Source organism: Lynx canadensis, chromosome B1, assembly GCF_007474595.2.
Source record: "Lynx canadensis isolate LIC74 chromosome B1, mLynCan4.pri.v2, whole genome shotgun sequence".
NCBI lineage: Eukaryota > Metazoa > Chordata > Mammalia > Carnivora > Felidae > Lynx > Lynx canadensis.
The window spans coordinates 148,976,726-149,003,247 of NC_044306.2; the positions used below are offsets into that span (position 1 = coordinate 148,976,726).

Sequence of the window (26,522 nt, forward strand, 5' to 3'; positions counted from 1 at the left end):
CAAATAATTCTGCTAGGACATGAAGAATAAGTCTTTACATTGGTAGTAGCATACACTGGTAGAATCATTTATATTATGCTGTTAAGGAAAACTGACTGTTGGATGTTTCTCTTATTTGGTTAGGATGGTGTTTCCTAAAATGTACTCTCCAAATCCTGCAGAGTATGCATTGGTGATGGGGTGTGGCAAGTCCTACACTTTGTTTTAGTTTATGGATTAATTTTGAGAGAGAGAGAGAGAGCGAGAGAGAGCGAGCAAGCAGGGGAGGGAGGGAGGGAGAGAGAGAGAGAGAGAGAGAGAGAGAGAATCCCAAGCAGACTCTGCACTGTCACTGCAAAGCCCCATGTGGGGCACAAAATCACGAACTGTGAGATCATGACCTGAGCAGAAATCAAGAGTCGGATGCTTAACCAACTGAACCACCCAGTTACCCCAAGTCCCACACTTTGTATCTGGGTGCTCAGTCCCAGAGTTGCAGTCTTTCCCTCCCCACATTCCTAAGCCTTGTCTCCAGGCCCCTAGTTCTAGCATGTCTTCCCCACACTTCTTGAATGTCTTCCTCTGGCTAAGCTGTATCTACCTGGTAAAGGCCATAAGAAAATTAAAAACGAGAGTAGGTACCAGTGTCTCCTATTTCTGAAATATATTCTACGATGATGGTTAGCCTGGGTCAAAAAGATGAAGGTAGCATTTGGAGAGTGGATACAAAAAGGAACAGAGATATGTGGTCTTAAGATATGAAAATGGGGTAGCAGTGAAAAAGATAAATATAAAATTCAGAGAAGAAAAGGATTGGTTGACAAGCGACCCATTAGGAGAGAGAACAGAAAGGTGGGAAGAGGCAAAAACATAATGAAAAAGGTAGACATAAAGACTAGTGAGGGTTGAAGATTGCTTAGTACGTAAGATGTGACATAAAGTGGGAAAGATAGGGAAGACAAAAATAGGAAGCAAAATACAGAACAGTTGACAGAAAAAAAAGACAGGGAAGAGAGGAAATGATGAAGAGAGAAGAAGTAGAAGAAAAAAGGTGTCAAAAGAATATTAACTAGGGCAAAAAAAAAAAAAAACTGAGAAAGACCAACACAAGAAAAAAGTGTACAATCATTTGGATTATACTGATGTATAGATCTCCATACATAAAATGGAAATTTCATCTGCCTTTCTGTCTTGCAAAACCAGAGAATTTTGCAAGTATGGAACTTTGAGAGAAAAGGGAAGTTCAGCAAACAAAGGGAAATTGACCCAGACAAGTGGCTTCCACGTTTCAAGGATGAAGGTCATAGCCTTTCTGCTGCTTTTTAAGGTCTGTGCTAATTAGTGACAGTACTGAATCTATCAACCCCCAAGGGCCCAATCTCACCAGCATCACCTGGGCCACTACTCCTATTTTTGGAATGGGGAAAAACTTAAGGATAACCAAGAGGGTTGGGAGAAAAAGTTGGGAAACCACTGTAGAATATCAGATATAGAATATCAGGTATTTTTCTTCCCCAAAGAATGCTTGGTTGGGATAATCCCTAGGCCTGAAGTAGTAAGCAGTCTTGCACATGGTCCTGTGGATTGGTCTCTATTTGAAGGGAATCAAATGAAATGTGTTCATCTGCATTAAGTGGGTCTACATTTATACTCTGAAACTGTGCCCCAGTAGCTAACCTAGATAATGAGTTAGGACTTTCAGTAGGCGTAATCGGATCTTCATCAAATGGGCCTTGTCTTCCAATGCCAGATGGAGTTCCAGTGCTGGAGGAATGATACTTTGCCAATTTGGAGCCAAAGCATGGTAACTGCAGGATGCTTGATGGTCTTTGTTGCTGCCTTTCACCCTCATTTCCTTGTACTTCACTTTGGATTCCTTCTGGATTGGGGGCTTCATCAGGTGTACCCATAACAAGCTGCTCAGGAGTAAGGTCAACAGTTCTTTCATTGAGCTGGTTGCCTTCAAATATTTGTTCCAAAACATTGTCCCCATCTCCTCCAAGATCACTTTTGAGGCAAGGCATATTCTTTGATTGAAGGGAACTGGCTTCAGGAAAGGGCATAATTCCCCTTTGGCTCAGCTGATTCTTCATGGAACATGGTGTGTTCCTCCTCAGGGTGGACACATCATCTCTAAAAGGACTTGGGTTTTCACTTTCTCCAGGCAGTCTTTTCTCTGAGCTGTTTCTTTGGCCAGGTAGGTTGCTTGGAGGGGAGATGGTATGTCTTGCATGTTTAGTATGACTATCTTCTGTATACGGAGGACTGGTGTCTTGGTTCTCCCCTGGTGCAAGACCAAAGGATGGAGTGTAGTCCTGTAGAGCAAGTGGATCTTCTTTGTGTCCTGTGGAGCTGCCAGCACAGCAAGGGCCTCTCTGGCTTAGATGAAATACATGCGCTTCTTTTTGACCTGATGGGTAACTTGGAGGAATTAAGTCTGGGAAAGCCAACTGTTCTCTCTCTGGTGAATTTATCCTAGTAATTTGCATGCCATAATTCAAATTCTCACTTTCATGCCATGTTGGACTTTTCTGAAGCCCAGCTGGGGAATTGCTAGGATAAGGCTGGTTCTCTTTCTCATGTGGTGGACTAGGGGGAGCTTTGTGTAAAGTTGTTGGCCGATCCCAGAAGTTTCTGTTAAAATATGGCCTTCTTTCTTTCTGCCCTTGGGCTTGAATCTCATGGTCCCAGGAGTTCCAAGAGGGGAACAGAGTGCTTTCTTCCTGTCCAACAGCATTATTAGCATAATAGCCCCTGCTCTCCACAGGTGGTGGTGCACTGGGAGCTGTATTATATGATGGAAAATTCTCATCTTGGTTCCAGGGATAAAATTCACCATAAGGGAAATCCTCCCTGGGTTTTGATGGATTATCTAAGGAATAGGGAAGGTATTCTTTTGGTTGATTTGAGGTATATTGCTCGCCTTCATAGTGCCTAACTGTTGGCCCTTCTTTAAAGCTCGGCTCCTCCATACCCCATCTACTTTGTCCTGGAAAAGTTTCATCTCCAGTTGCATCAATTGGGTCCTCTTCATTATAAGGGACTGTTTCTTTCAGGTCTGGAGTATTCATGGGGTACAGTGAATTTTTGGGTTGACCCATAGTATTGGGAGAATCATCTCTCTCATCCCATGTATTGCTTCTAAGGTATGGTGAGTTTTCCCTGGGATTATAAGAGTTATAGTCAGGGTAGTAAACACCTCCCCTTGAGCCATGGGAAGGATGAAGTAAGTGTTCTTCCTGCATCCCGGGATCTTCCTTAATAGGTGGAGAGATTCCTTGATGATTCCAAATATTTCTTCCAGCAGGAAAATGTTCTCTTGCAGTGGAAGGGGTTTCCTCAGGGTATACACGTTGATACGTACTGTGCTTTAATTCTGGTCGATTAGTTTCTGATTCATAAGGGATTCTTCTTGGCTCCAAAATAATCCCTTTGGGCAAATTCTGGCTTTGGGTTTGTCCATCAGAATTTGGGGCTCTTTTGGACTCTCCTCTTGGGTAATAAGAGTTTTCATGTTGACCAACAGAATTAAAATTTGGGACTAGCATGTTACTCTCAGGATGAGGCAGTTTATAGTTTGATTTATTAACTCCATAATCTTGAGAGTTTCTCCAGGGGCCAGATGGATCTCTTGTAGGAATGACTATTCTTTCTTTTGGACCTACTGGTTTCTCTGCTGGATTTTGGATTTTTTCATTGCGGACAACAGTACCATGTTTGGGACCCAGAGGAGCAATGTTGGTTCCCATAGGGTGTTTATTTGGTCCCTGAGGCTTTCTTCTGACATTTCCTGGATTTCCTGCATGAGTGGGAGAATTGCCTCTTGCAGTAGAAGCATAAGCTTTGCGATAAATTGGATTTCCTGAACGAAATGCTTGTTTGCCTTCCAAAGCAAAGGAGTTCCACCGAGGACCCCTTTGAACCTGTTGATTTCTGTAAAAAGGCCCATTCTGTCTACGCCCCATGATAGTACCAGTGGGACGCCATTGTCTTCCTGCAGGAAAATTTCGGATATTAGGATTTGGATAGTTTTCATAAATATTTGGCTGACTTGGTCCCCATGAGATTTGAGTTCTTGGTACTCCCTGGCCTGAAACATTAACTGTAGGGGGTGAGATAACCCCGTTTTGAGCTGTAGGATTACTCACAGTGTTTGGGCCATGGCCACTGTTTCCTGTTGGGCTGGTGTCATTTCCGCCCTGACTCCCTCCAGGTGCATTTGGTTGAGTAGAATTAGTCTCAGGACCTGTTGAATTACCCGAGGGCTCAGTGGCTGGACTCTCTGCTTTAGGAGGATCTTTTTCTTTGGGTTTTTCAAAATCTTGTTCAAACATCTCTTCTGAATAATAAGGAGGACGGCCCCCAAATCCCTGATATCCAAAATATCCAAAATAAGGATTCTGTAGGGAAGAAGATGGAAATTGGTAATTAGTATTTGTTTTGCACCATGGTGTTGCTCGGAATTTTTTTAATGTGATAGGGAAATGAGCCACATGCTTCTTTTAAAACCATTGACTATGCTTCCTTTCTTGAAAGTTAATTCCTCCTTGGTTTCCATGACCCAACTCCCTTCCAGTTTTCTCTTCTGGTACTCTAACTTTCTGACTCACTTCTTAGTTTTGTCTTCCTAGTCCTGACCCCTAAATCTGAGGGGTATTTTTTTTTTAAAGGATTCCATTTTCTGTCCTTCTAATTCTTCTGTTCTCATTTTACACACCTGCCTTGAGTAATCTATTGCAGGCCAATTTTTTTCAATGCAGATATATATCAGTGACTCCCAAAGCCATAAGTCTGGCCCATGACACTATGTCCTGAGGCTGAAACAGCAAGACTGGGTCACTAAAGATCTCATTGGGCACCTCCAACTGAATGTACCCAGAATTGGACCTATCTGCCCCCAAACTTCTTTCTCCAACTTTCTATATATCTAAGCAACATTCACCACTATCTACCCAGTTTCCCAGGTTTCTACTCTCCTCTATTTCCCCCAACCAATTAATAACCAAGTCCTATAAAATCTGAACTTTCATCCTGTCCCCTCTTTTTTTATCCCCAGTACTCTTGAACTGCTGCAATAGTTTTCTTACTGGTTACTCTGAGTGTAATTGTACTTTCCTCTCCATTGCTATCAGAACAGTAGAGGTTGGGGGAACCTTCTGTCACTTTCCTCTTTTAAAAAAAAATTTTAATGTTTATTTATTTTTGAGAGAGAGAGAGAGAGAGAATGAACAGGGGAGGGGCAGAGGAAGAGGGAGACACAGAACTCGAAGCAGGCTCCAAGCTCTGTGCTGTCAGCACAGAGCCGGAGGTGGGGCTTTAACTCACAAACCGTGAGATCATCACCTGAACAGGAGTCAGATGCTTAACTGATTGAGCCACCCAGGCACCCCATGTCACTTTCCTCTTTAAATATTATTTAAAGTTGCCCTTACCTTACAGGATAAACTCTAAATCCCATAGCACAACATACAAAGCAGCACAGCATGGTCTAAAGAGTGGAGCTGTAGGCAGATATGGGTTAAGATCCCTGTTTCATCAGTATTAATAGTATGATCCTGGGCTAACCTCAGTTTATTATAACTTTGGTTATTTGTAAACTCAAGGTAATAAAATAATATCTATCTTATAAGTTGCCATGAGGGTCAAAAGAGATAAATATGTACAGCTCAGTGCCTGGCACTTAGTAAGAACCTAACAAATGTTGTACATTATATAACACCACCACCACCACCAATAATAATTTTTTATAATCATCTGGCCCATAATTATTACATCCAGGCTCATTTCCTCCCCCCTGTACTTTGTGCAGGTGCAAATCACAACTACTACTGCAGCTATTCACAATGGAATCTAAATGTCTCTCTATAGATGAATGGAAAAGGCAAAAAGTGGGCAAAATTGAACAGTAATTTATCTTCTTTGGGCTTCAATTTATTTGTATAATGAAGGAGTTAGATGATTACTTAATTCCCTTCTAGGAATAACTTTCTAGAATGTATTTACTTCCTTCTCTTAGTTGCCCCATCACTGTCTAGAGTCCAGTACCAACCTGGAGCAAAGGTTATTAGGTTAGCCTTTTTAGAGAGAGAAAAAGTGAGAAAAAGGGATGGGGAGAGAGAGGAAGGACAAGGGAGGGAGAGAGGGAGGGACAGGGGTCAGTACCTATAGAGGAGAAATGATGTATCACATTTATATTTGTTACTGGATGTTTTTCTTATATCATGGGCACTTGAGCTACAAATTCATGTGTTGAAATTTAACATTTTTAATAGATAGGAATTAAAAATCAGAGACTAATGGGGAGAAGGTAGCTTTACTTGTACTCACCCCGCCTTCTTCATTGCTGACTGGTGGACGTCCGAAACCTGGTGGTACCCTCTGAAAGGTAAACACCACAATGAATGCAAGAGGAAACCACGTTCTATGCTACCATTTGTTTGTAAGACTCAGGGTGTCTTAAAAGAGTTCGAGTCAGTGACTGGGTGTTAGCATTATTAGTTTTTAGCTTTTGAGTCATTATCTCTCACAATCTACTATTAATTATAATTATAACCCATCAGTGAATACTGGTAAATACAAAGGTTTCAGCTGAATTCTAGATTATCTTATTCAAAATACCATGTATGGCTGTGTATCCTAGCAGTCACCCCATCCCATGGCCTCCAACACACAGACACATGCAGACACACACACACACAGACACACACACACACACACACACACAGAGTGTGATTTGAGTGTTATTAGGATCCAAACATCCATATTAGAACATGTAATAATGGAGATCAAATAATGACGCTATTTTCAGAGAGTCTATGTCACATTTAGGATGACAAACCGCCAATTCTCCTGGATTATTATGATAACTTTTTTATTTGACCAAGGTTTATTTTCCTAATCAAACTTGGAGGCTGAATGTTTGATCAGGGGAGAGAGTTCAGGAAATCAGTCCAACTCCTGCAGACCTTCAGGAAGTCCTATGTGGATGATGTAATAGTTCAGCATGAGAATTACACTTATCTGTTTTTTAAATCTTCACCTGGTACTGCCTTAGTTTCTTTAGTTCAGTATGGCCAGTGAAAGGAAGACACTCTTTTAAGGAAAAAAAGTAAGGAACTCTTATTTCTTGAAATGAATTGTTCCTTATTGATAAGAAGGTGTCTTGATTATAGAATGATAGACCAAAAAAACCAAAAAACAAAAAAAACCCAACAACAACAATGCCATAGCTGAATAAAAAGTCATCAAATATTTGTTATTTCTGGTATTTTAATAGCAACTGGCCTTTAAACTTTTCTTTAGGTCAAATAGTTTATTTTGTGATTTATATTTTTAATGCCTGTGATGCAACTTCAATAGTTTTATTTTAATGATTTTAAACTTTAAAGGATTCTCGTAAATATTATTTTGCAAGATTCTTTATAATGAGGTATTTGTGGCAAGAAATAATAAATGACGGAAAGACCTTAGTCTAATCATAGCGTTTCTTATGATTTGCAAACTCCATTTTGTCTCAATTTCCCCTTTACATTAAATGAAGATAATTTTTGTGCTTTCTAATCTCTTAGGGAAGTGGGGGAATAGTAGCGAAATAGCGCAATCCTTTAAAATTAATTCATTGACTAAGTTATTAGTAGTTGTTTGGTGATTGTTCATGTCTCCAATTTGTCTGAGTAAAATATTCATTAAAAATTTTTTTCCCTACATGATTAATGATGTGATGATTTTTTTTTATACTCTCTACTGACTGGCATACGGATTCCATTTAGAGAGTATGAACTCATATTAGTTTGAGATATGACCTGTTAATATTATTTTTCACTTCTAGTATAAAGAAAAAACTCACATGTGGAACTTGCCATGGTGGCTGTTGATAGAGAAATAGCCCATTGCCAAATGGTGGGAATGCCTGAAGAGAAAGAAAGAACCATAGTGATGTGGAAGTGAGAAAGATAAATGGAAAATGAAATAAACCTATTAAATACAATTGTTTGAAACTTGACAGTCTGCATCTCCCTTTGCATTAAACTGCAATTTTCTATTTTTAGGGCTGAGATGATGATGATGATAATAATAATAGCAATTAGTATTAGTGAACACTTATGTTCTAGGTACTGTACTGAGCATTTTGTAGTGGTAAACTTATTTAATCCTCATATAAACCTAGAAGACATGTGCTGAAGACATTATTTCCTTTTCACTGAAGATTATGAGGTTCAGAGAGGTTAAGTCACTTGCCCAAAATCTCTCAGTTGGTAAATGGTCCAGGAGTGTCTTTTCATTTAATTTTGTGTTCTCTCAACTGTAATAGTGTCTGATAATAAATAAATAGTGTCTGTTAATCAACTAATAGCATTTTGGAAGCTCCACATTGGATGATATCTTGAGAAACCATTTGCACATCTTGCTTTAAGTCAGGATTATTTATGCCACCCAGAAGTACCAGAAGCAGTGTTACCTTTCAGGGCACTATTTGAGATCATCAAAGCATAGATCTGGAAGAGACTTAGAAATTGTTTCTTTACTCATGGGGAGCCTGTAGCCCAGAAAGGTAAAGTGACTGCTCAAGATCACACAAGTAATAAAGGCTGGATAGAACTCGAATAAAGGGATAGAACTCGAATCTCTGTTCCCTGATTCTTCTGTTAGTGCTCATGTTACAATACCATGCTGCCTCTGCATTTTAAAAAGAGCTTCTTTAAAGCGACAGTATTTTGGTAATTTTTTAAAGGTTTAAAACAATTTTTTTGGTATCTATCTATATATAGATATATACATATGTTGGTAATTTTTAATCAAACAAAGGCTAGGGTAACTTGGCAGACAATTTTGGATAGGCAGTGGAGCATCATGTTAGAAGAAAGTGGCAAAACTGAAGATTCTATTTCATACATAGCAGTATGTGTCTTGAGCAACATTGGAGAAAGTGTGTATGTGGGGATGGTATGGCTCTCCAAATCCCTCTGAGTCCATTTGTTGACTCTGGTTTGGAATTTTGCTGGGCAAGCCTCACCTGAGGTGGCTGGGCTTCCTCTTCTGGCTGTGCTGGGGTAGGTGATGGCTGCTTTAAAGGCCGCTTTGGTGGTGGCTTTTTTGGTTGAGGCTGGTTGGTTTTCTGGGTCTCTGGGGCTTGATCAGTTTTGCTCTTTTGGCGTTTGGGTGCTGAAGGAGATGAGGGTTTCTGTGGGCGTCCCGTGTTTGGTGGTGGTTGAGGCCACATGGGCATCTGATACTGCGGGAAGACCTGAGGCAGACCATTCCCATACAAGGGGCCCAGTTGTGCCATCTGTGAGGGTAGCAAATAACAGTAAAACCATAGGAGGGCTGAGATTCCAGCTTTCCTCAGCCTGTAATGTCACTCTCTAAAACTCAGGCAAAATCTCAAAAATTCTATGAAACTTAACAATGGAAGCCTCAAGATCTTTAGTATTTCTTTAAATATTGTCTTACAGAAATTAATTTCAGTCTTCTAGAAAACTAACAAACAAAGCAAAAGACAGAACTGGTGAGAAATTTAAGTTTAAGAATTTGGCTGATAATTTTCTAACTCTGAAGTGCTGACTCCCATAAGAAGTCATATAATTGATTACAGAGGACTTGGTGTCAGATTCAAAACTGTGACTTGTTACAGGCTGGAAAAGGAGAAAAAGCAAAAAGAAGATAAATGAAGTAAGAATGACAAACAGAAAAAAAACCCAACAAGGAACGAGAGAGGAGAATACAAATTCTCTGTTGTGTAAACATCCTTACGTGGTACTTATGGTTTTTGGTTACTGGTGAATTTTCATTAATTCCATTTTCATGATCAGAATCTCCACAATTTCAAGGTTGGAAGGGAGGCAAAGGTGGTCATGATCTGAAGAAACTAATATATGAATTGACCTCCTACAATGTCAGTTCCCATTCAAACATTGTTGCTTTGGTTTAACACCAGAGCTAAACACAGTAAAACCAAGAGTGAGAGTTTAAAAGAGTTGTGCCAATCAGTAGTTGAAAATTGACAATGATGATGATTATAGGTGAGAAGCTTTTAAAGAGAATGACTTGAATAAAGGATTAAGAGAAAATTGATTTTGAAGAGAAAATTGAATTGAAGTCCTTGATTTTTCCTCCCAATGGTTCTCACGATCATCACAAAAGTCAAAAGTGACATATAGTATGGTAGTCATACAACTTTGTCAGAAAAATTATGCTAAAAGATCCAACTGATACGTGATTTATTTTTAGTTGGTTCTAAGAATTAGCACTAGTGGTAAGTATAATTGAAATTTATTTAGATAAGATAAAAACTTATTTCATAAATTTAGTGTTATCTTTCTAGATAATCCAAATAAAATTTACCTCCCCACACACCTGGAGTATTTTTTGTCCTTATTATTTGTGAATACATGTTGTATGGTCTTTCCCCAGAACCAATTTCTCTTGGATACAAAGAATGTTGGTAATTAATAAATGATTTTTTTTTTTTTACATGAGAGAATAACAGTAATGAATAAGAAGAAAATCTGGGGTAAGGAGACAGACAAAATGATTTTTCCCCTTTAAAACTCTTATAATGATTATATTATAATTAAAGCATGTGGATAGCTGTTGGTATCTTTATTAGCTATGACAAAACTTATAATGTAATTATCCATATATAAAGAAGAAATTATCAGAAATAACACAAAGTAGAACTTACATGTGGGGAGTTCATGAAGTTGAACTGACCATATCGCATCATCTGTGACCAAAGGAATCCATTAATGTGATACAAAGTGAAAACATTTTATTATTTAACCAATCTACAAATCACCAGAAGTAAGCTGAATTTCTGATTTTAATGTACAACAGTCATATCTTTTACTATTTATGCATGAATTTAAAATAAGTATGCAATTAAAAAACCCATGTCACTAATTTTTAAGTCAGGATTTTATTTTGAGAAGAATCAATATAGAATAATAGAGAATAAAAATCTTGTCTACTCTGACGCTTTTGAATGTTCTACTGAACTTATGGAATTCGAGACTTGAGAATATGATAGATAATTCTATGAAAAAGATGATTCTCCTTTCTGATGTATGTTGAATTTGGCTAATGATTTTGGCTATAAATCATGTCGAAGATATTATATGCCTATGTGTCTACCTTCTAAAAACGCTTGGTACAAATATCTACCTTTGCTAGCTTGAAAACTTAGCAGAGAAGCCAACATTAGCTATTCCTGAACGGAAATTAACATTTACCTTGGCAAGGCATAATGAAGTACATAGGTAGTATGGAGCTGATGAAATTACTACTTTGCCTTGATTTGAGAGTTTAAGTCTTTCAAATTTTCCCTTTCCCTCCCTCCATCTTTTTCTCAAGAAATTTTATATATCAAAAAGTTTTCCCTTTTTTAATGGACTCTCAGGACAGGGCTTACAAAAACTTCTCCCCAGAGACTGAATATACATACCTCCTCACTTTTACTGCTAAATCCAGGCATTCGGGGCATTTGCATCTGGAAGTGAAAGAATATTGGTGACAAATTCAGAACATAAGTTGAAATAAACCCAATAATTATCTCCAAGCTATTTAACAACAGAACACAAAAGGACAAGTCCTAAAAAACTCAATACTCACTGGCATAGCAATAGAATTACCAAGCAGACCTAGAAAAACCAGGAGAATCTTCATTTTTCCACTTGGTACCTGGAATACAAAACTGGATTTTATTTTTGGAATATGAAATAATTTCACTGGTGGCATTCTGCCCAGCTCTGTCAAGGAGAGCGTAGAAACAGACCACGCTGGGGGCCTCTGCCGCCATTTTTACTTTACGTTAAGAAACTACTAGTTATTACCTTATACTGTTCTAAACTGTGGAAAGGATCTGATTTAAAAGGAGATAGAAGCGAGAGAGAGAGAGAGAGGGAGGGAGAAGATTGATCCTTGAGAAGATGGGAGATGGTTTATAGCACTGGAATATGGACGTTAGAAGTTAGGAGTTTACCTGAAATATATAAATATTGCTGATTTTGAGTTCTTGTTGCTAGGCTGGTTTAGAATGGCATAGTAATGTCTGATTATAATCACCATTCAGAATAATCTCAGTTTCAGTGAAGGTGCAATCCAAAATCAGTACTTTTAGCTACTTTCTAAGATGCCATAGACAACATTCCATTATGTAGAGGCTAATTAAATAAGCTGGAATATTCCAGAATCTACTCTTTTCTTCTTTCCTCTATTGTTTCTATTATTATTATTATTATTATTATTGCTTTTTAAAAAATTATTTTATCTTTTAAAAATTCACTTCTGCTCAAGGGCTGGTCAGAGAAATAGAAAAATATAGGCAAAGATATTTTTATCTCTTTGTTAGACACTTTGATTGAACATATAGAGGAAAAGATTGAAGTTATAGACGTATGTGTGAAGTTTGAGAATGTTTTCATGGATTTCATTTATCCCGCTCCAGTTAATTATGCAAGCCTTGTATAATTAAGACTTGTAGGGGCGCCTGGGTGGCACAGTCGGTTAAGCGTCCGACTTCAGCCAGGTCACGATCTCGCGGTCCGGGAGTTCGAGCCCCGCGTCGGGCTCTGGGCTGATGGCTCAGAGCCTGGAGCCTGTTTCCGATTCTGTGTCTCCCTCTCTCTCTGCCCCTCCCCCATTCATGCTCTGTCTCTCTCTGTCCCCCAAAAAATAAATAAAACGTTGAAAAAAAATTAAAAAAAAAAAAGACTTGTAGTTACAACTTTGAACAATTTTTTTTTTCTGAAACATTTACTTTTTTAAAAAAACTCTGCCCTATTTGCATGTACAATAGAGGAAAATGAAGGTTTTAATCAGAATGATTGATTTCTTGGTACATCGGATACAGCACAATTCCTAGCATAGTAACCAGAACATAGATACCAGTAGTTGCTCAGTCTTTTCGTTCCTCTTTCCTTTTTCTGGGCATGAAATGTGCGTAGAAGTATTTTGAGCCAATGCTCACCCTTCTGTTTGCTTCCCATAGGAGCAATATAATTAAAGGACACTTCAGCATTTTCCTAAATTATAGGTGCAATCAATAACCTTTTAGATATCAGAGAAATTGGGAGAGTTCAGTTAAACAAAGGAAGCAGTAACATGTAAATGTCTTTACTGCTAATTAAGGATTTTCAGAATCATGACATTGTAGAGAATTAAAAATAAGAACTGAAACTATTGTCTTCAGCATAGGCTGAAAACATGAGGAAGCTAATAAAGAGGATATTGGTGAATGCTTTCCTTTCTAAATCTACTTTCTAAGATCATGGCCCAAGATTTTGGGGGCAGTTGGATGTTTAATTTCTCTCTTACTTAACCATCCATTTAATCTCTGTAGTAGCTGTCACTGAGACTCCTGATAATGTTACACACGTAAGTAGGAATTTTGCCAATACAAAATGCCACTCACTTTCTCTTTTGTAAAATTAATATATTATACTGGATGACTGATAGTTTCCTTCTCTCTCTAGAAGTTCATGATTGGATGAAAGTTTATTTTTAACTGAAAATAGCACTCATAATGGTTGCTGTGGAGTACAGAGACTATGCAAGTTCTTACTTCTTTGTCCCATCTGTGAACTCAGATGCTCTTTGTTTCTTCTGACATATTTAAATAGTGTTTTACCCTCTCAAGCATACTTCTGACAATATTTAGTTTGATATGTGACCTGTGTTATAAAAAATGAATATAAATTCTCACCAAGTTATCTAGCTTAGGAAGAGTGGCTCCATGGCTGTGCTGGAGCAGCAACATTTTTCACTCAATTTTGAAAAATACAGATTTGGTATAAGACGAAGGTCAAACACAGAAATGAGACAAATAAATGAAATGAATAGCAAAAGCTCAGCTCTAAGGCAGCGCGTGTCATATTAGTTATTTTATCCAATCAGAGCCTTACTAGAGGGACTTAACAATCAAACTGAGTCTTCTATTGCTTTAAGAGAAGGGTGAAAGCTAAATCAGAGAGAAAATGACCCAGGAACAGTATTTGAGGTATTTCTAACGCTGACAAGACTTGACTGCTCTACAGGAAGATGTACGAAAGCATAGTGTTAAATGAGATCTAAGTAGGTTGGAAGAAAAGTTAGAAGAAAAACAAATCTACCAAATAAACCAACGAGTTTAAAGTTTTATCAGAAGATCAGTATGCAGCAATGACTATACAACCAAGATCAAAGAATGCAATAAGGAAGTCAACCAGTATCTATGAATTAAGTTCATTCTTTGGCACTATATCATTTATGTTGACAATCTCTAATACTCACCCAATGCCAGCTAGTAGCTCCAATATATAACAAATAACTTTTACTTGAACTTTGTTAGCCTGTCTTTGAAATATAGTCCTACTGGTGTACAGTGGAAATGCCTACAAGTTGCTGAAGCCGGGGAGATCTCAAGGAGCAAGACACATTTGTTTCTTGGTAATAAAACAAAAATTCTTCATGAAGATGTCATGTTGTTTAACAAAAAGGCTTAAAATAAAAAGATTCCTCCTGTAAGAAAGCTTGGGATAGCAAGGTCACATTTAAGCTCTGTTGTAGACCTGTACAACCAATCAGCTTTGAGAAAAATGGTTTTGCCATCACAAGAGTTTAAGGTGAAAAAATACATCCAGTGTAAATTTATAATGTGTTATTATAGGAGCTGTCAAATCAAGTCTCTTATTATGTATAATAACAGTCCAGGAAAATGAGCTTACAGCTGTAAGATTTGGGAGATGCTTTCCTTGATGAATTTGGGGTTTTTCAAGCTTAGAAACTTTGTTTATGCAAAGATATTTAGGGAACAAAAGTGAATATTAACTATATTCTACTGTGATAAATCATTGACCATCATCAAAATGCAGGCCTACATACATCTCTCTCTCTCTCTCTCTCTCTCTTTCTCTCTATCATTCTATCTCTATATCTCTAATTCTAATTCTATAGATACAGATATATAGTATAGCTATAGAAATATAAACTTAATATAGTTAATTAGTATTTATTTAACATATAATTAAAATTAGGTGAAATGTTATACCCATGGACAACTCAGTGCCTTCATTTGATTTGTATTACATAAGGCTACCAGGACATAGTGTTTTTTTTGAAGAAAAATATAACTGAGTCACTTGGGATTCCAAGTTTTAGATCAGATATGCAAAATGATAAATGAACTCTCAGCTATTCATGGTAACACAACCTCACGAAAATAGGAGTTAAGAAATTCACTGAAGGGGTTATGTTATGAATGTTTTTTGATATCTGGCTTTTTATAATAAAGATTTCACTTCCAAATAAATGGAAAATTTATACTTTTCATTAACAAGAGCAAATCGCTCTTTGCTGTACTTGGGATTCTCCTGTTCTCTTACGGCTCCACAAGAGAAAATATTTGTAGTGGTGATCTTTGCTTACTTATTTTCGTGTTGGCATTTAAAAATTAAGAATATTTTAATTTAATGCCAAAAACCGGTTCCTACTTGATATGATGGTGCACATCAGTTCATCCAGTGGTTCCGAAGGGTGCTGTCCTTCCAAGGCACCAGAGCTGCCGTGTCCTTCCTCTCAGGCCCAATAACACTGCATTTCTTAGCACCCCCCCCTCCACTTCCTGCCGTCTCCCTGAATTTAGAACCACAAAGAATAACATTGCACCAGAATGTTTGACTTTAAGTTCTAAATACCTTTTAAGCCTGTCTGAATCCAAGATGTACAAAGGGATATCTGCTGCAAGTGCCTGCCTGTCTTTGATTTTGTAGAAACTGGGTAGTAGCTATAATGCTGTTTGTGCTCTGTGCACATTGAGATGAATTTGCAAGTGGTAGAACACCTAGGGGACAGTGTTTTCTTGTAGGTGAAATGAGAATCGTGATGCTGGGTGACACTGGCCTTTGCCCGTGCCCTTCATGTAGATGCTGGAGTTCTGATTTTGGCCTTAGTCATTTAGGTTAGTTCCAGTGGCCACTAAACCTCCTTTTCTTTTTCTTTTTCTTTTTTTTAAAGTAAGTTCTAGGCCCAATATGGGGCTTGAACGCATGAGAGATCAAGAGTCACATGCTCCACTAACTGAACCAGCAGGGCGCCCCTCCTTTTGATCGCTTTCTTTATTTACCCTTGTTCCCTCTGCCACAAGGCTGGTTAGTGGTCATGAAATAATTCATGTCTTAAATATCCAGCTGAGCCTTTGAATGGATGAATTCTTAGTAGTGGTGGATAGGATTTAGGAAACAATCAAGTCTCTTTTTTCTTTCAGAACACCGAAGAAGTGCTTCACTTGACAAAATACTTCCAAACCAGTCCTTTATGACCTTTCCCTTTTACTGCTATCATCTCTGCTGATTTTATAAATTCTTTTTCCCTCCAAACAATTACAATTACTAGTGAACATGTTAATGATTTGGCTTAAAACCATTTTTAAGTGTATCTCCTTTCTTTTTTCTCTGTGTTCTCTTGACTTGGCTTAAAACCATTTTTAAGTGTATCTCCTTTCTTTTTTCTCTGTGTTCTTTTCTTGTCCATAAGCAAGTCTTCTTAACCTCTTCACTGGGATCTGTAAATGTATGAAATTATATATACGAATTTCTGTGTTTTTGTATAAATGCATTATTTTTCCCTGAAGGAGAACAATATCCTCCAAAGGTGTCTGACCTCCCCACTTTTTTCTCTCCAATTATTAAATAATCGATGTAATAGATTTTAATAAGATAAGATTTATAAGATTTTAATTGATTTTAATGAGATTTTTCTCATTGTCCTAGATTTGAAGCTGGTGGGAACAGAAAAGTCTTTTGGTTTCTTACTATAGATACTGTAGAAAGAGGCCAGGCTTTGGAGTTGGCAGACCTGAGTTTAAACCTTCCACAAATATCCAACTGTTTGATTTTCTGTGTAGTAAAATGGGAGTAGTATGTTTCTTCTAAGAAGTAGATTAAATAATGCATGCAAAGTGCCTGGCATGTAGTAGGCACTGAGTGATGATCAGTGACTGATCAGTACATGAAGGTATTCTGATGATTCCACATTACACCTTGTAATGATTCACTAAGGACTCAAATGGAAACAAGGCAGTCATAGCTCTCAGAGCACATAGATCCTCATCTAAGCACAACTGTGGAGCTGAAGTTCTATGGATTATTATTAGTATAACACTCTATCTAACACTGCAGGACTCGTGAATGAAATACTTGAGACAAATAGTGTCTTAGAAATTTCTTACTGGTGACTACATAGTTTCTAAGTATAGAACTCATAACCTTGACTTCTCTTTGGGAACCGTCCATATAGCATATCCTCAGGCTTTATTTTTTTTTTTTTAAATTTTTTTTTCAACGTTTTTTATTTATTTTTGGGACAGAGAGAGACAGAGCATGAACAGGGGAGGGGCAGAGAGAGAGGGAGACACAGAATCGGAAACAGGCTCCAGGCTCTGAGACATCAGCCCAGAGCCCGACGCGGGGCTCGAACTCACGGACCGCGAGATCGTGACCTGGCTGAAGTCGGACGCTTAACCGACTGCGCCATCCAGGCGCCCCAATCCTCAGGCTTTAAATGTGAGACACTCTTCTAACATAGGAAAAGAGGAGGTGGTGTTGAACTCTTACAGATTAAATGGTTAACAATGTTTTATTCTACAAACATTTCCTGAGTGGCCTCTTCATGCGAAGCCCCAGCTTGGGTGCCCACTCATCCTGCACCAGATATTAGAGAAGGAAGTTTTCTGAGTCAGAACTCAGCATGGGGTTCGAACTTCAACTTCCATGACTTACTCGTTTTAAAATCTTGGGGTGCTTGGGTGGCTCAGTCGGTTAAGCGTCTGACTTTGGCTCAGGTCACGATCTCGAGGTCCGTGGGTTCGAGCCCCGTGTTGGACTCTGGGCTAATGGCTCAGAGCCTGGAGCCTGCTTCAGATTCTGTGTCTCCCTCTCTCTCTGCCCCTCCCCCATTCATGCTCTGTCTCTCTCTCTGTCTCAAAAATAAATAAAAAACGTTAAAAAAAATAAAATCTTGGGCAAGTGAATTAATTGCTTTAGCAATTTAGCCTCAGTTTCTCCATTTGTAAAGTGGAAGATAATAATAGTATTTCCTTCGTTGGTTTGTTAAGAATTTAACAAGATAATTCGTTTAAAGTTCATAGCACATGGCTCAAATAAATCTTATAAGAAAATAGATATATGAATGAGCTTGCTTAATAGCTGCTTTAATACTGACCACTGACATATTCCCTACGTACTTTTTGAGGAATGTTTCATTTCATTGTGCTTATTTATTAAAAACAAAACAATATAAATACAGAAACCAGGGGTGCCTGGGTGGCTCAGATGGTTAAGTGTCCAACTCTTGGTTTTGGCTCAGGTCATGCTCTCACGGTTTGTGAGTTCGAGTCTCAGATCAGGACTATAAGATAAGAGTATAAGTATCTCTTATACTTCATATAAGCACTCTCTCTCTCTCTCTCACCCTTTCTTTCTCTCTGCCCCTCCCCCCACTTGCTCTCTCTGTCTCTCAAAATAAATTAACTTCAAAAAACAAAAAAAGGAAAGCAAATACCCCCCCACCCCCCTCAAAGAGCAACCAAGCGTACATAAATAGAATATAGAAAAAAAGAAACAGGGTCATACATTTTATCAGATTTATCCAATTTAAATCCAGCTTTTAGTCTTCAAATAAAAAAGTTATTCTGTGATGTCAGGGAGTTACTGCTGTTGGGTGGTTATTTATTTGGACCACCCTCAGAGGTAGTGTTTACTTCTTGGAGCTCTGAGTAATGACTCTCTTGTATGTACTCAAGGTCAGTTTTAAATGATACAGAATCTAGGGAAGACTATCTTCTTCTCTCTCTTCCCTCTTCACCCTGAGAAGAAAATGTAACCCAGTGGCTAAAAACACAGGTCTTGTGGTTCGAAATACTGAGTAATGTGTACACCGTGCTTAGAACAATACCTGACTCCTCCTAAGTCCTTCATATGGATTAGATGTTTTTCTGCCTCTTATACTTCTTATAAGTTGGTTGTGATTCTGTCTCACGGTAGCAATAGTATATTTATTGATCATTTGCTGTGTATTGAGTGCTGTTCTAAGTTAATAGATTAACTCCTCTATTCCTCACCACAACCCTAAGAGGTAGGTTCTGTTATTCCACGCACTTTACTATAAGGAAACCAACATGCAAAAGGATTCAATAGTGTGTGTGTTCATGGTTAAACAGCCAGTAGGCGGCTAAAGCCAGATAGTCTGGCTCCAGAGCCCCTGTTCTGTCCCCTACTCCTTGCTGTCTTGGTCTAAATTGAAGCAATGGTTTGAAGACACGGCTTTTCTAGCTTTTCCTTTCATAACAATGGCTGCCATTGTCCCTATTTAGGTGTCTCAACGTTAAGTGTGGAGAAAAATCACAGGCAGTCAGACTATCTAGTTTGTAGTTCTTGATTGATCACTCATCAACCCTGTGACTCTGGGAATCAGACTTTCTAGCGTTTCTTTAACAAGAAACTGTCTATCTGTTTTCCCATGCATATGATATTGTCCTTCCTCAGTAGAGTGGAATATTAGTGGGCCAGACTTTCAGTCTAAGAGAATCCTAAATTATTTGCAGTTCAGTTCTGATAAAATGCCTGATTGAGAAAAGTGGTTTTGGAAAAAGAGCTATTGAACCACTCCTGAAAACTGTGAGATCTGTCCCTGGATCAAATCATACTATTGGTAGCCCATACTTCTAGATTAGTTTAGCTCCTTAAAAAAAAAAATCGTCTTCGGGGGGCACCTGGGTGGCTCCGTCAGTTGAGCGTCTGACTTTGACTCAGGTCGTGATCTCGTGGTTTGTGGGTTGGAGCCCCGTGTCCGGCTCTGTGCTGACAGCTCAGAGCCTGGAGCCTGTTTCAGATTCTGTGTGTGTGTCTCTCTCTCTGCCCCTCCTCCACTCATGCTCTGTCTCTCTCTCCTTCAGAAATAAATAAACATTAAAAAAAAAAAATCACCTTTGGGGTGCCTGGGTGGCTCAGCTGGTTAAGCGTCCAATTCTTGATTTGGCTCAGGTCATGATCCTATGGTTTGTGAGTTCAAGCCCCAAGTGGGGCTCTGCATGGACAGTGTGGAGCCTGCTTGAGATTCTCTCTCTCTCTCTCTCTCTCTCTCTCTCTCTGCACCTCTACGGCTCATGCTATCCCCCCTACCCTCAACATAAGTAAATTAAAAAAAAATCACCTTCTTTAAGTTACATTTACTAAAGCTCACAGATGAGAGGCATAAGACATATGCCGTGATTAAGTGCCCATGTGCTGGCATGGTGCACATAAGTGGTGTTATAATGGTGAGCACCATAGATAGAATCTGTACCTTCAGGGAGTTATTTGTGCAATAATGGATGTAGATGTTGTGGTATTGGTTATAATCCTGTGTAATAGGGAATAAAACTGGAGAAGTTCAGAGCACATAAGAATAATTTTATGGAGAGCATCCCAGAGGATGTGAGATGTAAGCTGTAGACTGACACTTGAGTTGAAGGTAGCCAGACAAGCATAGGAACGTACGGAAGGCAGAGAACAGCATTGGTAAAATCTGGAGAAAGAATGAGAAGATGAATCTGAGGAATGCAGAGATGTCTAGAATGGCTGGAAAAGAACTCCAGGACTGAGAGCAGTGGGAGATGGTGAGTGCTCAAGAGGTGAGCAGGGCTAGTCAAACACATCTGGAACCTAGTGGAGGACTTTTCCGTAAGACAGTGCTGAAAGCGGCACCACGTCACTTGATATGCCTTCCATAAAATTCTACAGAGGAAATTTCTTCTAGAATTGTATTTCATGAAAAACCTTGCTCTCCTTGATAGGTGTTATTTTTCTGGAGTCACATGGCTACTGGGGGAATCCAGACCAGTGACCTTCCATTCTGTATCTTGCTTGAGAAATACTGATCTCTTTTCTTGCAACTATCATGATTTATTTCCTCTCTTGCCATAATTCTAAGTATGTGACATTCTGGTTACTAGGAAGCTTGGAGCTGAATTTGGTGCTAAATTAATGGTGGATCCAGATAATGTGAGACCTAAGCTAGTACAATTTTGGGGGCTTTCTTTAAGGAAAAAGACCACAAAAAAACATTTGTTTAGATAAGAAATGAAATTGCAACAAATTTCAGGTTTTAAAAAGGTGACGAATACAACAACATCACAAAATCTGGAAAAATCAATATTTTTATTAACTGCCTAACCTCTCTCATAACACCTGTACATTTCAAACCCTGTTTTTCCTTCTCTACATACATATTTCTAGTGTCAGCTGCCAGGGACATATTCATACCACAATATGTTCTCTTGTCCTGCACCTTTGAGTCACAGGAAGAATGAGTGGGCAGGTAGAGGTCTGGGAAGCAGGAACATTTCTGGAAGCCATTTCTACATGGATGGCTAGCAATATTTTAACTAGATACAAGAGTTAACTGTGGATTATAGATAGATAGATAGATAGATAGATAGATAGATAGATATAGATATATATAGCACTAAACCCAAACTAAATGTCTCCCCATTGAAACTTCCCCCAAATGTCCATGCTATTCCAGTGCCATTTGAATTTAGGAAAATCATAATTGAGGGACCACGAGAGTTGAAAGAAACAGCATTTTTAGCTAATTGTGGGCAAATTTTATAAAAACTGATAGTCATGTGAACACATTACCTGGGCCCCTCTAAGGCATGGAAGGAAGGACCTGGTGCTTCATAAATTTGATGGTGAATCACCTCTGACCCAAAATTGAGCCTGTTTGTACTTCTTTTATGCTTGTGCCTACCTGCTAACTTTACTAACCTTACTATTTCTTGCTGTTGTCTAAATCACCTTTTGAAAAGAGATAGCTACAAACATTTAATTAATGAAATAAAATTGTGACCATAAATCTTGCCTAGTTACCATTGTTTTACAGTAATGATAGTAATAGCACTTTGAAATACATATATAACAATAATAGCTTCACTTACTATGTGCTGGGCTCTGTGCTAAGGGCTTTAGATGATTTATCTAATATTCACAAAAACCCTATGAAGTAGTTACTAGGATCCCCCTCCCCAATATTTACCATTGAAAAAAATGAAATTTTTCTCTTTAAAGTTTAGTTAGAAAGAGAGAGCATGCAAGTGAAGGAGGGGCAGAGAGAGAGAGAGAGAGAGAGAGAGAGAGAGAGAATTTCAAGCAGGCCTTGCACTGTCAGCACAGAGCCCACCCAACATGGGGCTCTAACTCATGAACTGAGATCACGACCTGAGCTGAAAACAAAAGCCGGATGCTTAACCAACTGAGCCATCCAGAAGCCTCTGAAAAAATGAAATCTTAATGAAGTTAAATAACTCGCCCAAGACTAAGTGGGGTTTTGAACCTAGGTCTGCCTGTGGTTAACCGTGTCTCTCTAGATAGTGTAGACTTACATGGAATGCATGTTTTCACCAGTGGTGTCAAGACACCGGGACCAAGATTTTATAAAGGACTTCTCTGTAAAAATGAAGTGGGATGTGAACTTACACAAAATGGGTTTGTGAAGTTTCAGTTTCAAATGCAAACACAAATTATAGTTTTTTAAAGCTTAATTGCATGGAAAGTTAAAAAAAATTCTTCCTTCTCTTGAAAGCAAGAGGCTCTCTCTTGGTACTGGGAGTGTATTGCATGCTGGGCAAGATGAATCAGCTTTTAAATGAACAGTTAGAGCAGACTAGACTCAATTAGACTCCTACTAATTGAGTAAGTTGAAGCTTGTTGAGTCTATCACATCATTTCTTACCAGACATCATCTAATCACTTTCTCTAGAAATGCTAGCCTCTACACTGACACAATTACATTGAAACGGTGCACACATTTCAAACTCCTCTCCCTAAACAGGGTCCTATACATGGGGTGCAGCTCTCTGTTTATGGCTTTTGTATAAGGTGGGTTCCCTTTCCCACCCATCACCACCCACACTCACCTATCTATTCATAGCACATGAATCTCATGAGCCCACCCGCAGGATGTTAGATCAACTCCTTGGATTCCAAGGAGCTGCTACTCATTTATTTAACATGGGACTTAGGGACAAAGTTATGTATTTCAGATATATTGTATTCAAACTCTGAATGGTAGACGGTGCGGACTGAGACTCACAGCGAGTAAGTGACAAACATGGGCTGAGGCTACACAGACAGAGCGCAGGTTTGCACAGAGGTCTGTGTGCCTCCATTTTCCATTTGCCACAATACCACCATCACAGGTCTTGGCCAACAGTGGCACGAAGGGCACCGACTGACTGGGGCCACCAGAGTTAGGGAGTCAGAGTGTTGCCCGCAGGCAATTTCCCTCTGTTCTGGCTTTAGGCCCATCTTGGTTCTTTTGCTTTCCTCTGATGAGATCATTCTGGGCTCCTCAGCAATCCAATACTTGCTTTATCTACAAGAAATGTAAGGACCCAGCATAATTTAGTGTTCAAAAGATAAGTAACTGGAAGAGATTGGGGTTTTAAACAATGGACATTTTTCTTTCATTATTTTTTATTATTTTTATTTTTATTTTAACTTGTTTTATTTTTTGTTCTTTAAAATTTACATCCAAATGAATTAGCATATAGTGCAACAATGATTTCAGGAGTAGATTCCTTAGTGCCCCTTACCCATTTAGCCCATTCCTCCTCCCGTAATCCTCAATTTGTTCTCCATATTTATGAGTGTCTTCTGTTTTGTCCCCCTCCCTGTTTTTATATTATTTTTGTTTCCCTTCCCTTATGTTCATCTGTTTTGTCTCTTAAAGTCCTCATATGAGTGAAGTCATATGATTTTTGTCTTTCTCTGACTAATTTCACTTAGCATAATACCCTCCAGTTCCATCCATGTAGTTGCAAATGGCAAGATTTCATTCTTTTTGATTGCTGAATAATACTCCATTGTATATATATACCACCTCTTCTTTATCCATTCATCCATCGATGGACATTTGGGCTCTTTCCATACTTTGGCTATTGTTGACAGTGCTGCTGTAAACATGGGGGTGCATGTGTCCCTTTGAAACAGCACACCTGTATCCCCTGGATAAATGCCTAGTAGTGCAATTGCTGGGTTGTAGGGTAGTTCTATTTTTAGTTTTTTGAGGAACCTCCCTACTCCTTTCCAGAGTGGCTGCACCTGCTTGCATTGCCACCAACAATGCAAAAGAGATCCTCTTTTTCCGTATCTTCGCCAACATCTGTTGTTGCCTGAGTTGTCAATGTTAGCCATTCTGACAGGTGTGAGGTAGTATCTCATTGTGGTTTTGATTTGTATTTCCCTGATGATGAGTGATGTTGAGCATTTTTTCATGTGTCTGTTGGCCATCTGGATGTCTTCTTTGGAGAAGTGTCTATTCATGTCTTTTGCCCATTTCTTCACTGGATTATTTGTTTTTTGGGTGTTTAGTTTGATAAGTTCTTTATAGATTTTGGATACTAACCCTTCATCTGATATGTCATTTGCAAATATCTTCTCCCATTCTGTCGGTTGCCTTTTAGTTTTGCTGATTGTTTCCTTTGCTGTGCAGAAGGTTTTATTTTGATGAGGTCCCAGTAGTTCATTTTTGCTTTTGTTTCCCTTGCTTCTAGAGCCATGTTGAGTAAGAAGTTGCTGCGGCCAGGATCAAAGAGGTTTTTGCCTGCTTTCTCCTCAAGGGTATTGATAGCTTTCTGTCTTACATTGAGGTCTTTCACCCATTTTGAGTTTATTTTTGTGTATGGTGTAAGAAAGTGGTCCAGGTTCATTGTTCTGCATGTCGCTGTCCAGTTTTTCCAGCACCACTTGCTGAAGAGACTGTCTTTATTCCATTGGATATTCTTTCCTGCTTTGTCAAAGATTAGTTAGCCACACATTTGTGGGTCCATTTCTGGGTTCTCTATTCTATTCCATTGAGATGAGTGTCTGTTCTTGTACCGGTACCATACTGTCTTGATGATTACAGCTTTGTAGTATAGCTTGAAGTCCAGGATTGTGATGCCTCCTGCGTTGGTTTTCTTTTTCAAGATTGCTTTGGCTATTCAGGGTCTTTTCTGGTTCCATACAAATTTTAGGATTATTTGTTCTGGCTCTGTGAAGAATTCTGGTGTTATTTTGATAGCGATTGTGTTGAATATGTAGATTGCTTTGGGTAGTATTGACATTTTAACAATATTTGTTCTTCCTATCCAGGAGCGTGGAATCTTTTTCCATTTTTTTGTGTCTTCTTCAATTTCTTTCATAAGCTTTCTATAGTTTTCAGTGTATAGATTTTTCACCTCTTTGGTTAGATTTATTCCTAGGTATTTCATGGGTTTTGGTGCAACTGTAAATGGGATCGATTCCTTGATTTTTCTTTCTATCGCTTCATTGTTGGTGTATAGGAATGCAACCGATTTCTGTGCGTTGATTTTATATCTTGCAACTTTGCTGAATTCATGAATCAATTCTAGCAGTTTTTTGGTGGAATCTTGGGTTTTCCGTATAGAGTATCATGTCATCTGCGAAGAGTGAAAGTTTGACCTTCTCCTGGCTGATTTGGATGCCTTTTATTTCTTTGTGTTGTCTGATTACAGAGGCTAAGGCTTCCATTACTATGTTGAATAACAGTGGCGAGAGTGGACATCCCTGTCTTGTTCCTCACCTTAGGGGGAAAGCTTTCAGTTTTTCCCCTTTGAGGATGATATTAGCGTTGGGTCGTTCATATATGGCTTTTAAGATCTTGAGGTATGATCCTTCTATCTCTACTTTCTTGAGGGTTTTTATCAAGAAAGGATGCTATATTTCGTCAAATGCTTTCTCTGCATCTATTGAGAGGATCATATGGTTCTTGTCCTTTCTTTTATTGATGTGATGAATCACATTAATTGTTTTGTGGATATTGAACCAGCCGTGCATCCCAGGTATAAATCCTACTTGGTTGTGGTGAATAATTTTTTTAATGTATTGTTGGAGTGGGTTGGCTAATATCTTGTTGAGGATTTTTGCATCCATGTTCATCAGGGAAATTGGTCTATAGTTCTCCTTTTTAGTGGGGTCTCTGTCTGGTTTTGGAATCAGGGTAATGATGGCTTCATAGAAAGAGTTTGGAAGTTTTCCTACCATTTCTATTTTTTGGAATAGTTTCAAGAGAATAGGTGTTAACTCTTCCTTAAATGTTTGGTAGAATTCCCCTGGAAAGCCATCTGGTCCTGGGCTCTTGTTTTTTTGGCAGATTTTTGATTACTAATTTGATTTCCTTACTGGTTATGTGTCTGTTCAAATTTTCTATTTCTTCCTGTTTCAGTTTTGGTAGTGTATATGTTTCTAGGAATTTGTCCATTTCTTCCAGATTGCCCATTTTATTGGCATATAGTTGTTCATAATATTCTCTTGCTATTGTTTTTATTTCTGTTGTGTTGGTTGTGATCTCTCCTCTTTCATTCCTGATTTTGTTTATTTGGATCCTTTCCTTTTTCTTTTTGATCCAACTGGCTAGTGGTGTATCAATTTTGTTAATTCTTTCAAAGAACCAGCTTCTGGTTTCACTGATCTGTTCAACTGTTTTTTTTTTTTTTTTCATTTCGATAGCATTAATTTCTGCTCTAATCT

At 38.5% G+C, this 26,522-nt stretch overlaps 1 protein-coding gene across 1 annotated transcript; it reads right to left on the bottom strand.

Annotated features, from left to right (window-relative positions):
• Window positions 1-1,520: 1,520 nt before the first annotated feature.
• On the bottom strand, window positions 1,521-13,732 carry ENAM (enamelin). Its single transcript, XM_030311939.1, has 8 exons — window positions 13,679-13,732; window positions 11,587-11,655; window positions 11,420-11,464; window positions 10,661-10,702; window positions 8,993-9,265; window positions 7,826-7,888; window positions 6,307-6,357; window positions 1,521-4,379 (listed from the first exon to the last, which is right to left on the bottom strand). The coding sequence occupies exons 1-8, from the start codon at window positions 13,730-13,732 to the stop codon at window positions 1,521-1,523; spliced, it is 3,456 nt and encodes a 1,151-aa protein (XP_030167799.1).
• Window positions 13,733-26,522: the final 12,790 nt, after the last annotated feature.